This window comes from Danio rerio, chromosome 15 (assembly GCF_049306965.1).
Source record: "Danio rerio strain Tuebingen ecotype United States chromosome 15, GRCz12tu, whole genome shotgun sequence".
NCBI lineage: Eukaryota > Metazoa > Chordata > Actinopteri > Cypriniformes > Danionidae > Danio > Danio rerio.
The window spans coordinates 40253033-40266940 of record NC_133190.1 but is presented as its reverse complement, the minus strand read 5'-3'; the positions used below and the strand labels follow the sequence as shown (position 1 = coordinate 40266940).

Genomic DNA, 13908 nt, shown 5'->3' with positions numbered 1-13908 from the left:
ATTAAAGCTGCATTTGTTGTTGTGGAATGTCAATGAGAGGGTTCAACTCCTTTATTCCCATGTTGAAAGCACATCGGTGTCCTCTTATGTAATAACTCAATGGGGAACACTATGGTCTTCATTCAAACAGTCCGACTTCCTGTCATCACCTCAGCTGTTTTATATCGAGCAAAGAGGGACATTCAAAAACTGAATGTGCCACTATTCAATGTCAAAGGGTCGTCGTTATGTGTAATAGCGGTGAGGTGTCCAGCTATTAATACATTGGAGAGTTTGCAAACTGCTGTAGTCATATCTTCACATGACACAGCATGTGCTGACAAAATCCTTGTGAATTTTGAATGTTCTTTTCCCCCTTTTAGATAGGAGAATTGTATCTTTATTTTAGCTAGTTAAAGTTTTCAAACACAGCTTCAGTGATCACAAGTCACAAATTAGTCAAATTATTGTATTTAAAAAGAAAATAGACTGAAAAAAGAAAAGTGAAGGCGAAATTTTCCAAGTATGGCAGCTGTCATCTACCATCATTTGGAGCCAGAATATTGAGGCCATGGCAAAGTCTTGCGAAACTCTCAGAAAGTAGTCTTTTGCATAAAATATAACTAACTAAAAACAAAAGCATTACTAAAATTAACATATGAAAAACACTCAGCTTGAAAACTTACTCTTTTTTAAAATATATTACTTATTTTTAACTTTTCTAATTTGCAGCTGTATCTATCGCTAATTGTTTTTTTTTTTTTGTTTTTTTTTTTTACATTTTTGTGTTTGGAGACAACAATAGACGGTTATGCATATTTCTGTATTTTCAAAAAAGCCACTTCAGCTCTGGTTCAGGCGCTTAGTTAAAGGGCTAGTTCACCCAAATATAAAAAATGCGATTTATTTTATCCACCCTCAGGTCATCCAAGGTTACATTTTACTCGCTATTAGATTTTTAGAAGAAATAATTTTAGCTGAAAAAAAATGTAAATTGCTGAAATAAAAACAACCCAAAAAATAACAAAAACTCAGTTTATCTTGCTTAAACTTTATTTATTGTCTTCTGCTTGTGTTAGTTAATCTTTCCCTTAAACCACACACACAAATATGCACACTGTAAATTGACTGCTTAAAAAAGTGAGTAAACCCCTTGCCTTAAAATTATTTAATAAATAAACTATGTATATATAATAAAATAACTATAAAAAGATGTCGACTTAACTCCTTTTAAGTAAAGTCAACTTATCACTTTTAAAGGGGACCTATTATCACTTTAATAGGGGTTTAAACAGATGTGTGGCATCAGTGTGTGAATAATATCTAATGATAAAAATGTATTAATTATATTTTTATCAACTTCATAAAAACAGTCTGCAGAAAAACGTTGACATTCGTCCTTTGTATGTGTCATTAGAGAGGGAAAGCCCCGCCCATTAGTGATGATATCTACCGCATTAGCATAAACAGCCCTGAGTGAGAAGCAGCCATCTGCCATTAGTTTTGAATCTGCTGCTATGCTGGCGAACAAGCATTTGTAGCTCCACCCTTTGAAAAGAGTGCTGAGAGCACAAACTCATTTAAATTTAAAGAGCCCATATTATACATGAAATAGGGTCATATCTTGGTTGTAAGGGTCTCCAACAACAGTTTAATATGCATGCAAGGTCAAAAAACACTTTCATGGTCTTCTAATCTGCATTTATTTTTACCTAATTATCCCAGCGACTCCCGTATGAATCGTCCAGTGATTCATTTGTTCCCAAACCCCTCCTTAACACGAAGCTAATCTGCGCTGATTGGACCAATGACAGTCTGTTGCGATTGGTCGACTGCCTTCAGTCAGAGTGAAAAGCCAAACAGCTAATCAGCAATATAAAAGTAATCACAGTTCATACACGCTCGATAGTGTAGGCGTGGATTTTAGCTGCCAGTGGGTCAATGTAAATACAGTCGATGAACTTAAAAATTCAGACGACTATTTTATTGAGCAAAAACTCCAAAAACTGTCGAGGAGATCTTCTAGCTTGTTTCACTCTGCTCTTTTCACAGACACACACACAAACACACACACATACCTCCGGACGACAGCGCACGCGCACACACACTACCCTCGTCCACGGAGCTCCGTAAACCAAGCAGCACGCTTCGCGTTTTTAACGTGACTTTGCACGCGATAACAGAATATAGCCAGTTAACCTGATACAGTACACGTGGTTACAAGTAACAAATCACAACTAAATACATTTGCAAGCTAGAGTCAACAAGGCAACAACTTTAATCACACATACTTACACTTGAGAATGGAGGAAGAAACCCATCCTGACGTCCAGCAGTAAGTTACTCTTTACTGATCCTTCCTTTAACAAACGCAGATGAAGTATTCTTGGTAGCATGTAGTTTGCTGAAGTTTCCAGTAGTTTCCAACTGCTTGGTTATAATGCTGAGGTTTCATCTTTGGGTAGAGACTCAATATAATATCCATCTGCAGTGTGACTTCAATCGACCGGCATGTTTGTGTGCGTGTGTTTGTGGGTGTGTGTGTCTGGGTTTCTGCGTCAGAGGGCGGGGCCTCAGGTTCGAAAACTCCCGGGTTTGCGCGTGCACGTAAATAACTTGGTTTCGTTCGTACGTCATGGCGAAACACCTAATGAATCGGTATCAAGGCGACTCGTTTGAAGCACTATGAGTCGACTCTTTTATAGATGAATCAACCGTTTTAAACACTGTATTCTTACAGATTTAAGCCTTAGCTGGATACTTCACTTCACTTAGAGCTGTGTTAAACACTACATGGAGGGGAATTTTCAAAAACCCATAATATGGGCTCTTTAAAGTGACCATCATCAAAACGGCACAATTATGATCAGAGCCAAAAAGGTTTTTAAAGGGGTGGTCCAGGGTGTGTTTTTAAGGCTTGGTTGTGCTTACAAGATGCAAAGCAATGTGTGCTCATGCTTCATTTGTAGAAAACCATGTTACTTTTTCATATATCCTACTTTGATTGTAAACAGCTACTCAGCTAACATGAAAATGGCTGTGATATTTCCTAGTTCCTCTGAAGGCCCGCCCTCAAGAGGCTCTGATTGGTCAGCTAAAATAATGTGCTGTGATTTGCAGATTAGCTCCATGTCAACAGGAATCATCTCTGTTATAACATTACAGTCCCTCTGGCCATGCTCATTCGCTGCACAGGGTAAATGTGCGTAACCTCATTGTTGTTTATGACATCATTAACCCGGATGTATTTTTTTGTAATCCCCAAACTTTATTTGCTGTAGGCTTTGCTAAGCTAACTCTGTTAAAGCCAATGTCTCCCTTTCCATTGAACTTTAGACTTGCGTATTACATTCAGAGATGATATGTTTACACATCTACATTACACATCAACTAACGTTTAAAATATGATATTGTTGGAGATCACCCCTTTAGAGTTATAAAACATTGTTTGTGTAGTATTTTGGGCTGAAACTTAAAATACACACTAGGGACACCAGATTTATTTTACGTCTTGCAAAAAGGGGCATATAGGTCCCATTTAATGCCCCAGTCACACGGCACATCAGCTTTATTGCTTCCAAATCACTTTAAATGGGTGACGTCAAGTGTTGCCAAACTGAATTGTGGATCCGTCTGCGTTGCTCGCTGCAGAAGTTGGAAATTTCTCAACTTTTTAAGCGCCAACGGAAGCATCAGCCAATAAGATCGCTTTATGCAAATACCCCAGCTCAGACAGTAGCCGATTGCGGATTAATTTCATTGGCTGACGCTGCTATGACGGTCGCATCAGCTCCAACCTCAGACACGCCCTCTGTCAAGCATTGACGTTGAAGCTCCATGTGAATCAGGTGTAAGGCAAAGGGTTTACTCACCTTTTTACTAATCTCTATAGACAGTGTAAGAGTTCAGGGGCGTCTGCAGGATTTTATTCTAAGATACCCACAAATCCAGCACCGCCCCGCACCCTTCCCCCAATCATGTCAAAACACACTTATTGTGAAAGGCTACATTATTTAAAGTCATTCGTTGACATAATTCATTTGCTTTTTAAACGTATTATTTCGTTGAAATCTAAATGTGGTAAAAACACATCAGCACTAAGAAAAAAAACAGACGCTCAAGACCTAATCTTTAAAATAATGACATATTAAGATATTTGCAAATGTATGACAGAAGATTGTGATACAATTCAATTAGTGAAGCATAAATTAAATCCTTACTTTCCACTGACCAAAAATCATCCACCCGCACAGAGTAGTGGACGGGCTCAAACAAAAATATAATTAGTATATTTTTCTAGGAAACAATATCTTTTTAAAACGAATTTCGTATATAGTTTGTCTCTTTGTTCAGTTTTCTTGGTCAGTTATCTTCTAGATAAAATAAAAGAACAAATAACATTTGAGGTGAAGTGCTTCAAAACAAATCCACTATGCTTCAACAATGCCGAATCACAAACTGGATTGTCAAATAAAGTAATAATAGCCTAAATAAAATTAAAGGAAAATATTCAGTTTTAGAGAAGCCTGTTTTAAGCTATTTTCCCTGTTGTGCCAGTCAATTACAATTTAATTCATTTAATCAAATAATTTGAATGAGCTGGACAGGCCTTTATAAAGTACTTTGTAACAGCACTGAACATGTTTCCACATTACCTCGGTGGAACAAACTCTTTTAGAAAGGTGAGAAAACTCAGAAACTCGTTGTGAGAATGGAGATGTCTGCTTATTTATGCCAGTCTGTCAGATAAAATTGTTTAAAACACCTTGAATGTTAGCCGTTCCATGCGAGGAGGCTGTGCAGCAGCTGGATCTGATCTGTCTGATGAAAGAGACCAGTATTTGTCTTATTGGTTTTAGGCCTTTTGGCAAATGTCTCAATTAAGCTTAGCTGTTTTAAAGAGCGTTTACTCATTTTGTTTTAAACAATAGCTATCTGAATAGTATTTTTTAGTGTGTGGAAAAAACGCCAGCAAAACTAAAGCCAATAGATTTTTTTACTCTTCTCCCACCATTCAAGTACACACGCTTTAAAACACACAAACGCAGATCTTTATTTATTCTCGTTCTCACTTGCCCTGTTAATATATCGTAGTGTATACTGTTTAATAATCAATTGAAATTATGTAATAAATAAATAAATAAGCTTCATTAATTCTCGCCCTCTCATGGTAGGTATGCACAGTGCGTACAGCCAGCCCAATCTCACGAGGAAGCGCAAGTATTTTACGTTTTGTCAGTTTAGTGGCTAATTCGTATAAGTTCAGTCGTATGAAAATGTCATTGGGTGATGAGCAAATCATACTAAAATGTACAAACTAGACTGTATGAATTGAAACGATTTAGCCACTAAATCCAAAAGTCACGAATTTCCGTTAGACTGCGTTGGTACAGCTGCAGGCTCCACTGTAAGAGTTTATAATAAAATTAAAAGTAATTATAATGTATATCTTTAAAAATCAAGGTTTATGGATTTATATTCTATATACCGAATGGCCTCACCCACTGACAGTCATAGGCATTTCTATAATAATGTTAATGAGAAATGTGGTTGGCAGATATATTTCCAAAAAATCAGGATGCCATAATCACTATTAGTCACTGTTTGTCAAGTAACACTCTTAATATCATTGCATAACGCAAAACCTAAACCATAAACACATCTAATTAAAACCTCCAGAGCTAAAGATGGAGAAGGAAATGTCAAGGTAAAAGGTGACCATGTCTACACATTTTAACATGTATGTTCAAATGAATAAATTAATAAAGAATTAATACATACACACTGTAAAGCATTTAACAACATCCAAACAACAAACTAATTCAGCATGCAGCTTTATCATATGGCTTAAATGGATTTCTAGACCTTGGATTGAAAACGTGACCATTGCACATCACCAGGACTGAGGATAGCATGTCCTTCTGCTGTTGCCATCCGCTTCTAACTTTCTGTTCGTGCATTGGTTGTAGGCGACTAAAAACAGCTCCCATGAAGATCCACGAGGGGCTTAGCATCCGCTCGAAAGTCGGATCCAATTTCATAATAGGCGCCTGTAAGGGGTTACATATGAGACAGAGGCTTCGTGCGTTGATGTTACAGAGTCTGGTATGCAGTGGGTTTAAAATGATTGCATGCTCCGGTTATTAGTAAGGAAGAGGACAATGGAGCCCGTCCATCATGTGGAGTTTGCTAGAAGCTTCTTAATCATTTCGTACTTTTGTTTTCCATTTGCAACAAGCTAAAAATGGTATTTGACAAATAGGCATGACAAGTAGGTATGCGCTGTAAAATGAACCTGGAACTGTTACAATAGAGAGTTCTACTTAATCTTTTTTATTCAATTTACCTTTATTTGAATAGCGCTTTTACAGTGTAGATTGTGTCAAAGCAGCTTCACGTAGAAGATTATAGTGAATTGAAACAGTGTCAGTTCAGTTTTTAGAGTTAAAGTTCAGTTTAGCTCAGTTCAGTGTGGTTTAATAATCAATACTGAGAGTCTAAACACTGAGGAGCAAATCCATCGATGCACAGCTCTACAAGTCCTGAACCATGCAAGACAGAGGCGACAGTGGTGGGAAAAAATCTTCACCAATTGGCGAAAGTGAAGGATAAAAAAACCTTGAGAGAAACCAGGCTCATTTGAGCACGACAATTTCTCCTATGGCCAAACGTCTTGTGCAGAGCTGCAGTCTCGGCGCTGGAGAACGCTGGACGTCAATGAAGACTCGTCTGTCCCTGGAGTGTCACAGGAATCAGACACATGGGGCTCTATTTTGATGGTCCATGCGCAGAGCGCAAAATGCAGGGCGCAAACGCTTTCAGGGCGTGTCAGGACGCGTTTTTGCTAATTTAAGGGCGCGAAATCTGCCTTGCGCCGCATGTTCTAAAAGGGTTGAGTTTGTTTTCTTAATGAGTTATAGGTGTGTTTTGAGAATAAACCAATTAGAGTCTCATCTCACATTTCCTTTAAGAGTCAGCTGAGTCGCGCCAAGAGCGCATTCGCTATTTACAGGACGCAAAGTAAGTCTAAGTGGAAAAAATGAGCATTTCACAAGCAAACAGTTAAGAGTTTTTTAACAGAAAACTGTTAAACAGAGCATCTACTGCGTGAGAATGAGAGATAATGGATCACTTTCACTTTCGCTCTTGGATAGGGAAACCTTTACGCACAGACATCAATTAGTCTATAAATAAATACTTTTGTTTGTCAAGCGCAAATATTCATTTCAAAACTGTTTCTAAATTCAGTTCTAATTTCCAGCAAACTAATCAATGAATAATAATAGCAAAATGTGCTCAAAAACCTGAGTTATATCCTAAAACACATGCTGTGCCCCATATGGTCTAAAACCTGAAAGGTGGGCAAATCTTCACTTTTACTCTTCGCCGGAGTTTAGACCGGGTTAGTTTTGGTCTAATGAAAAATCTATTATAGATTCTCAAAATAGCAACGCGCCTGCGGTCCGCCTCAGAACGCCTTCCTTTTTAGACCAGAACGCCTATGAGCGCAAAAATGAGCGCTAATGCATTTGCTATTTAAACAGCGTAGCGCAACGCCTCAAAACGACTCTTGCGCCAAGCTGAAACTACCAAAAGACTACTGCACCACGCCTTGCGCCACACTGCGCCGGGTGTATGATAGGGCCCATGATCTCTACTCCTCCATGACATCCACAGCAGCTTCTTTGGATACGGCCTGGTCCTGGATTGTGGAAACCTTGAGATCATCCCTTCACAGCTCTTGGATCGCTTCAGTGGCACTGCATAGTCTCTGGGGGCCTTGGGATGAGTATCCCCGGGTGGAAATAGAGAATAAAGAGAATAATTAGCGTAGCTGCTGTTCATAGTGTATATTAACGTAGATACGTGGAGCACATTCATGCATCACACCACTATTAAGCCTCGAACATTATCAGGAAGGCTATTCAAGAGTGTAGGAGCCATAAATTTAATTCATAAAGAAGTATTGTAAAATGTATTAAGGTCGATTTGGTTTGATTTGAATGAAATCATCACCACAGTCATGACAAGATCAATAAGTAAATAAGGTTTTGACCACATTTTTTTAGCTATACAAAGTTTAACAAAATAATTATTAGTCAGTGTCACAGATTTAAGTTGAGATGACCTGAAACATTCTTTTGATTCAGCCAAAAAAAAAATTAAGGCAGATTTTTTTTTACAGTATATATATATATATATATATATATATATATATATATATATATATATATATATATATATATATATATATATATATATTACCTGACAAAAGTCTCGTCACCTGTCCAAGTTTTAGGAACAACAAATAATAACTTGTCTTCTTGTTGATCATTTGGTATCAGAAGTGGCTTATATGAAACAGAAAGGCCACTAGATTACATAAAAAATATATATGATCATGCCTTGATTTTTAATTATTTCATTAGGACAGTAAGGTCTGACTTTGCTTAGACAAAAGTCTTGTCACTTAACAGAAATAATTTACAGTATAGAATATAAAGTCATGGTGAAGTTGGAAAATAATTAATAAGTGCCTGGAAACAGATGCCCAAGCCACCTCAGCTGACTTCTCTCGATGTGGAGGAGCAGCGGCTCTACTCCGAGCTCCTCACCCTGTCTATAAGGTGTGCACCCTTCCACCCTGCAAAGGAAACTCATTTCAGCCATTTGTATCCGAGATCTTGTCCTTTTAGTCATGACCCAAAGCTCATGATCATAGGTGAGGGTAGGAACATAGATTGACCGGTAAATTGAGAGCTTTGCCTTTCAGCTCAGCTGCTCCTTAATCACAACGGACCAGAGTATCGACCGGATTACTGCTGCCACTGCACCAATCAGCCTATCAATCTCACGCTCCATCCTTCCCTCACTCTTGACAAAAACACCAAAATACCTGAACTTCTTCACCTGGAGTAAGGACTTTCCTCCAACCTGGAGATGGCAAACCACTTTTTTCCGGTGGAGCACCATGGTCTTGGAGTTGCTGATTCTCATCCCAGACGCGTCACACTCAGCAGCAAACCACCCCAGTGCATGCTGAAGGTCCATGTTGGATGAAGCCAGCAGAACAACATCGTCTGGGAATAACAGAGATGAAATCCTGTTGTCCACAAACCGGACCCCCTCCAGCCCAATGCTGCGCTTTGAAATTCTGTCCATACAAATTATGAATGAATCCCCATTGTTTATGAAATGTGCAATATAAAGTATGTTTCCTTGCAAAAATAAACAAAAATATTGACACTGAAGCACATTTCCAGATTTTATTTGAAATTGTGCAAAAACACAATCTTATCCTTGTGAACAAAATAAGTATTTTTCCTGTCCATCAAAATGACTCAAGTAATCATTTTGATTTGAACAGTTAATTAATGTCAATAACTGCCAAAATACTTTATTTTGTACAGACCACCGCCTGGTCCAGAGATCTTTTTTTGTCATACATTCTTTTCAATGCATTGACAGAGGTCAGAGTTGACAATATGAATGTGTGAGAATGTGTTTTCTCAAATACAACATAATTAACATCTCCACTAAAACTAAAAAGGCAAGGAAAAAAAAGTAGTAGTGCCGGAAATGAACTCTTGCGCTTTAGCATGATGCATCAGTGTCCATATTATCTCACTCAATCAAACCATTTCATCAGTTCACAAAATACCACAACTCCCAGACGGATCCCGTTTATCTTCTATGCGATGACAGTGGTAAAATTAGCAGAAGAACAGAGAGAGTAAAAGCAGATTAAAGGTGAAGCAGCGGGTCTCTTCAGGCTGTGCCGAGAGGAATGGTGAAGGACAGGTAATCTCCCACTTCACCCCACTGTGCTCTGAAATGCTGAAATACGGTGATCCACGTCGTCAAAACGGCCACCCACAATAACAGACCCAGAGCAGACTTCTTTACATCTGTGGAGGACAGAAGAATACAAAACGGCATTTATTTAAACGTGTATACATGAGTTAAAGGAAGGGCTCCCACGTTTTCATGAACAGCAGATTCAAGGACTTTTTAAAGCACCTTTAATTTTAAATTAAACTTTGTAATTGAAAACCCTATCATATGTAGTGCCATGACAGTGTGTACTGTACTTTACATTTCACTAACACTTAATATTTATGTAAAACATTCCAGTACATTTCCAAGATTTTGACCGTATTAAACAGTCAAATGTTCAAAGAACTTTAAGGGTCACGAAATGTTGACAGTCATATATGTGTCCCATGCTGCTAAAAACACTATTAGCACATAGAGCTGTGAACCTACACTAGTCTCACGGTTCGGTTCGGTTACGATTATCATGCCATCGATTCGGTTCAATTCGATATTTCGGTGCATCACGGTGCATTGACGGGGCTTTCCATACACAGTTTTATATTTTCTTCACAGCAGCATTTCTTGTATTAAAATGTATGAATATATTTATATTTATATACTATTTGTAATACAATTTTGTCATTTAATACAAACAGTCAGAAATATAAACTGTAACTTTAAACAAAACGAGCATTTAGCAAATAATAAAAAACAAATATAAACATCCAGCTCAATTTCTGATCCTTGTCTAGTTCTCTTACACCCCTTTAATTGGTCACACCCTCAAAGAAAAAAACGGTTGCGATTGGCTCTTGCGCGCTGCGTTCTTCACAGATGAGTGACACTGATAAGCGGCAGGGGCGATCTCACAGCTTATGTATGATAGACACGGTGGAGAAAACTCTGCAGACACGCGCTCGTTTCTCGTTTTGCTCGTTTCAAACCAGTCAAATATCAGTAAGATTTTTTAAGTCCTTGTGAAACTAACTAATACTTGACTTTTTGCACCACAGGAACTGGGAACTGTTTTAGTTCTAGACACTGACTTCAATAGTATTTTTTGTTCATACTATAGAATTAATGGCTAGAACTAAAATAGTTCCCAATTCCCGTGGAGCAAACATGCCAACAATCAGTCACTTCAGCTAGGACTTATGTGGCTACTGTGTGCATCACTATGTAAACAACAGTGAAATTCATATATGGTTGTTCAGTTTAACAGTATGTGCCGTAGATGGAAGACCAATAACAACGGATTGAGCCATCTGACTAATTATTATGATTATTAATTATTCTGAATTATATTATTACTGACTATTATGAGCGCTGTGGAAAAAGGGACAACCCTGCAATATACATAATGAGACAATTAGTATTGTGACATTGGATGGATGCGAACTTGTTGTAGCAGATTCTGAAACAAAATAGCAAAGCCTTTGAAAAACATTAGTATAATTAAAACACTTAAAAATTAGAACTTTTTTGTGTGGGAAGAGTTGTGAGGAAGAAAATAATCTTGTGAAAAATGTTTCTTGTGTTTGCCGTCACAGGGTTTCTACGGGTTTTATCAAGTCAAATTTAAGGCTTTTTAAGACATAACGTATGAAATTTCAGACTTACACAAGGCTAAAAGCTAAATATGTTTTTAAACTTTACAAAAACATTACAAACAAATGTTATTGGAAAGAAAAAAGATAAATAGAGTTAATAAATAAACTTTTGAAATATACTGTTAGTGATTGGATGGGTGTTGGCCCAATTGGCTATAGCTTTACATGGACATAGAAAAATAAAGAATGATTTAAGTCCTACAACACAATATTTTAGTCGATTTAAGACATTTTAAGGCCTAAAATTAAAAAATGAAAGACATTTTAAAACTTTTTAAGACCCTGTGGACACCCTGCATCATATACTCACATGACTTTATCTGCGGTTGTTCTGTGTACGCCGGTTTTAAGAAGGCCTCTTTAAAAAACCACAATATGTTTACAAGCCAAAGAAAGGGGAGGAATGCGAATCCACCTGAGGAATAGATGAACACTTCTGAAACAACCGTATACACAAAAACAAGAAAATAAAACAGGAAATCGTGTCATGATGATATCCTACTGTTGCAGCACACCTAAATAATAATGGCTTAGGAAGTATTTATTGAAATCAGATTATATTTGGTTTTTTATACCACATAATATTTTCAAAAAGGTTGGAGGATTGCGTTTTTTTACTATCAAGTGACTACTCTGTTAATAAACTACCAGTAACATTGTCCAATTTTTATTAACAAGCTCTTAAAGCGTGAAAGTTGTGTTATTTGCACAATTTTTCCCCTATAAAGCAATTTTGTGGAATATATCTTATATTACTTTTAACCAGAAATCTCTCTCTACCTGCAAAATTGGACAGATAATGGAGTTTTTTTTTCATATCTAATATTTTAGACCAATCAGCTAATGGTTTACTAATGCTAATGAGAAGTCATATGTCCCCATATAGTACTAATAAAACTAGTCATGTACTATACTTAAATGAGGTAATTTTCTTAATCTTAAATGACAAAATTTACAAAGTTAGTAGATTAACATTTTTTAAAACTAAGCCCTAAAGCCTAGAGGAAATGTTTTGGGAATGTTTGTTTTGAAGATATTGTGTGGAAAAAAGCTTGGTTGCTTCCTTTTCGTTTCTGCATTGTATAGGTATTAAACATAGGGAACTACATTTGAAAATTCTTCACAACATTTGTGTTAGCAATTACACATTAACTAAATTAATGCAGACTGATGGAAATTGCTCATTCTGTTTAAACCATCAAGAGTCTTTGATTCATGTTTTTTTATGAATGTCAACATTTAAAGAAGTCTTGGGAAGGCTTATTGTATGTACCAAAAAAAGTCAGGTTTTAGATGTAATTTGACCCCTAAACAATATATCTGTGTAATTTGTATCTTTTGATTTTATTTGGTAGATTTCATATTCATAAATGCAGATTTAATAAATCTGAATCAAAGGTTTTTATTATAGATATTTATTTATATATAGACTCGCTCCAATATATTATTAGCAAAAAATGTCAAGATACATATATAATTGTGATGGAGCTGGAGTTAATTAAATAGTAAACTTGCTGTCCAATTAGTAGGTTAAATCATAATATCATGTAAATACTTCTATGTTAAAGCTGTCTTTTAATTTATTGTATGTAAATTATATTCTAGTTTTTTCTATGTTATTAGTTATATTTGTATTTTTTGGATGTCATGTTTAAATTGTATATTTGCTGTTGTTTAAATAAATAAATAAATAAAAACATACCTAAATAATATCTCCTGCAGAGGCTCAGCTTTTCTTCATTGGGAATCCTTTCCAGATTCATAATGAAGTATTTGTGGTGGTGGTGGGTTTCCTGTGAAGAAAACAAACATATTTGATTAATCAAGTCACGAAGTCATCAGTATCTTGAAACACTGCTGCCATCTGCCTATACAAAACAGTACTGCCATAATACAGTGATTCACATGACTGCTACAGGGAAACTGGGATTACTGTAAAACAGCATGCATTAAAGCCTCCATCATACATTTGACACATTATCACACGATGAAATCAATAACCAACTGTAAACAGTGCTAAGATAAACATTAAATGTTACGAGAATTAAGATGAACGTCCATCTAATGTACAGCTCAGTAAAACAGCATTACTGGTCTGCGAGCAAACAATAAACGATCACATACGTCAGACTGTTTTCTCTAAATCCTCATAATGATGGTTTATTTTCGTAAAGATAGACGGATACCTTAAAAGACGAGCACAGACGACAAAACGGAGGGTTTAACACAACAAAGGCGAGGGGGAAACAACTTTTATGGTTCCGCTTCCTGAAGAAAACTATAATGTGATGTCACTATGCGGCGTTGCATGATGGGTAATGGAGTTTTCTGATTAAGATGTGAAGCGCGTCTGACGTGAAAGTGTTTTTTTTATTATGGGTTGAACGGAGTTTAACCTTGTGGGCTAGTTGTTGGTGAAAGCGAAACATCGTCAGGTCATATTTCATCCCAATTTTATAAATGAATGAATGAAAACCACACTCACTCAGTAAAATAGACAGTT

The 13908-nt window shown here is 36.7% G+C and overlaps 1 protein-coding gene across 1 annotated transcript; it reads right to left on the bottom strand.

Moving 5' to 3' along the window:
* Positions 1–9231: 9231 nt before the first annotated feature.
* On the bottom strand, positions 9232–13695 carry psenen (presenilin enhancer, gamma-secretase subunit). The gene is given in 4 exon segments (NM_205576.1): positions 9232–9887; positions 11716–11820; positions 13108–13198; positions 13592–13695. Coding segments are annotated over 3 exon segments (306 nt in total). The 5' UTR covers positions 13169–13198; positions 13592–13695; the 3' UTR covers positions 9232–9747.
* Between the last annotated feature and the right edge of the window lie 213 nt (positions 13696–13908).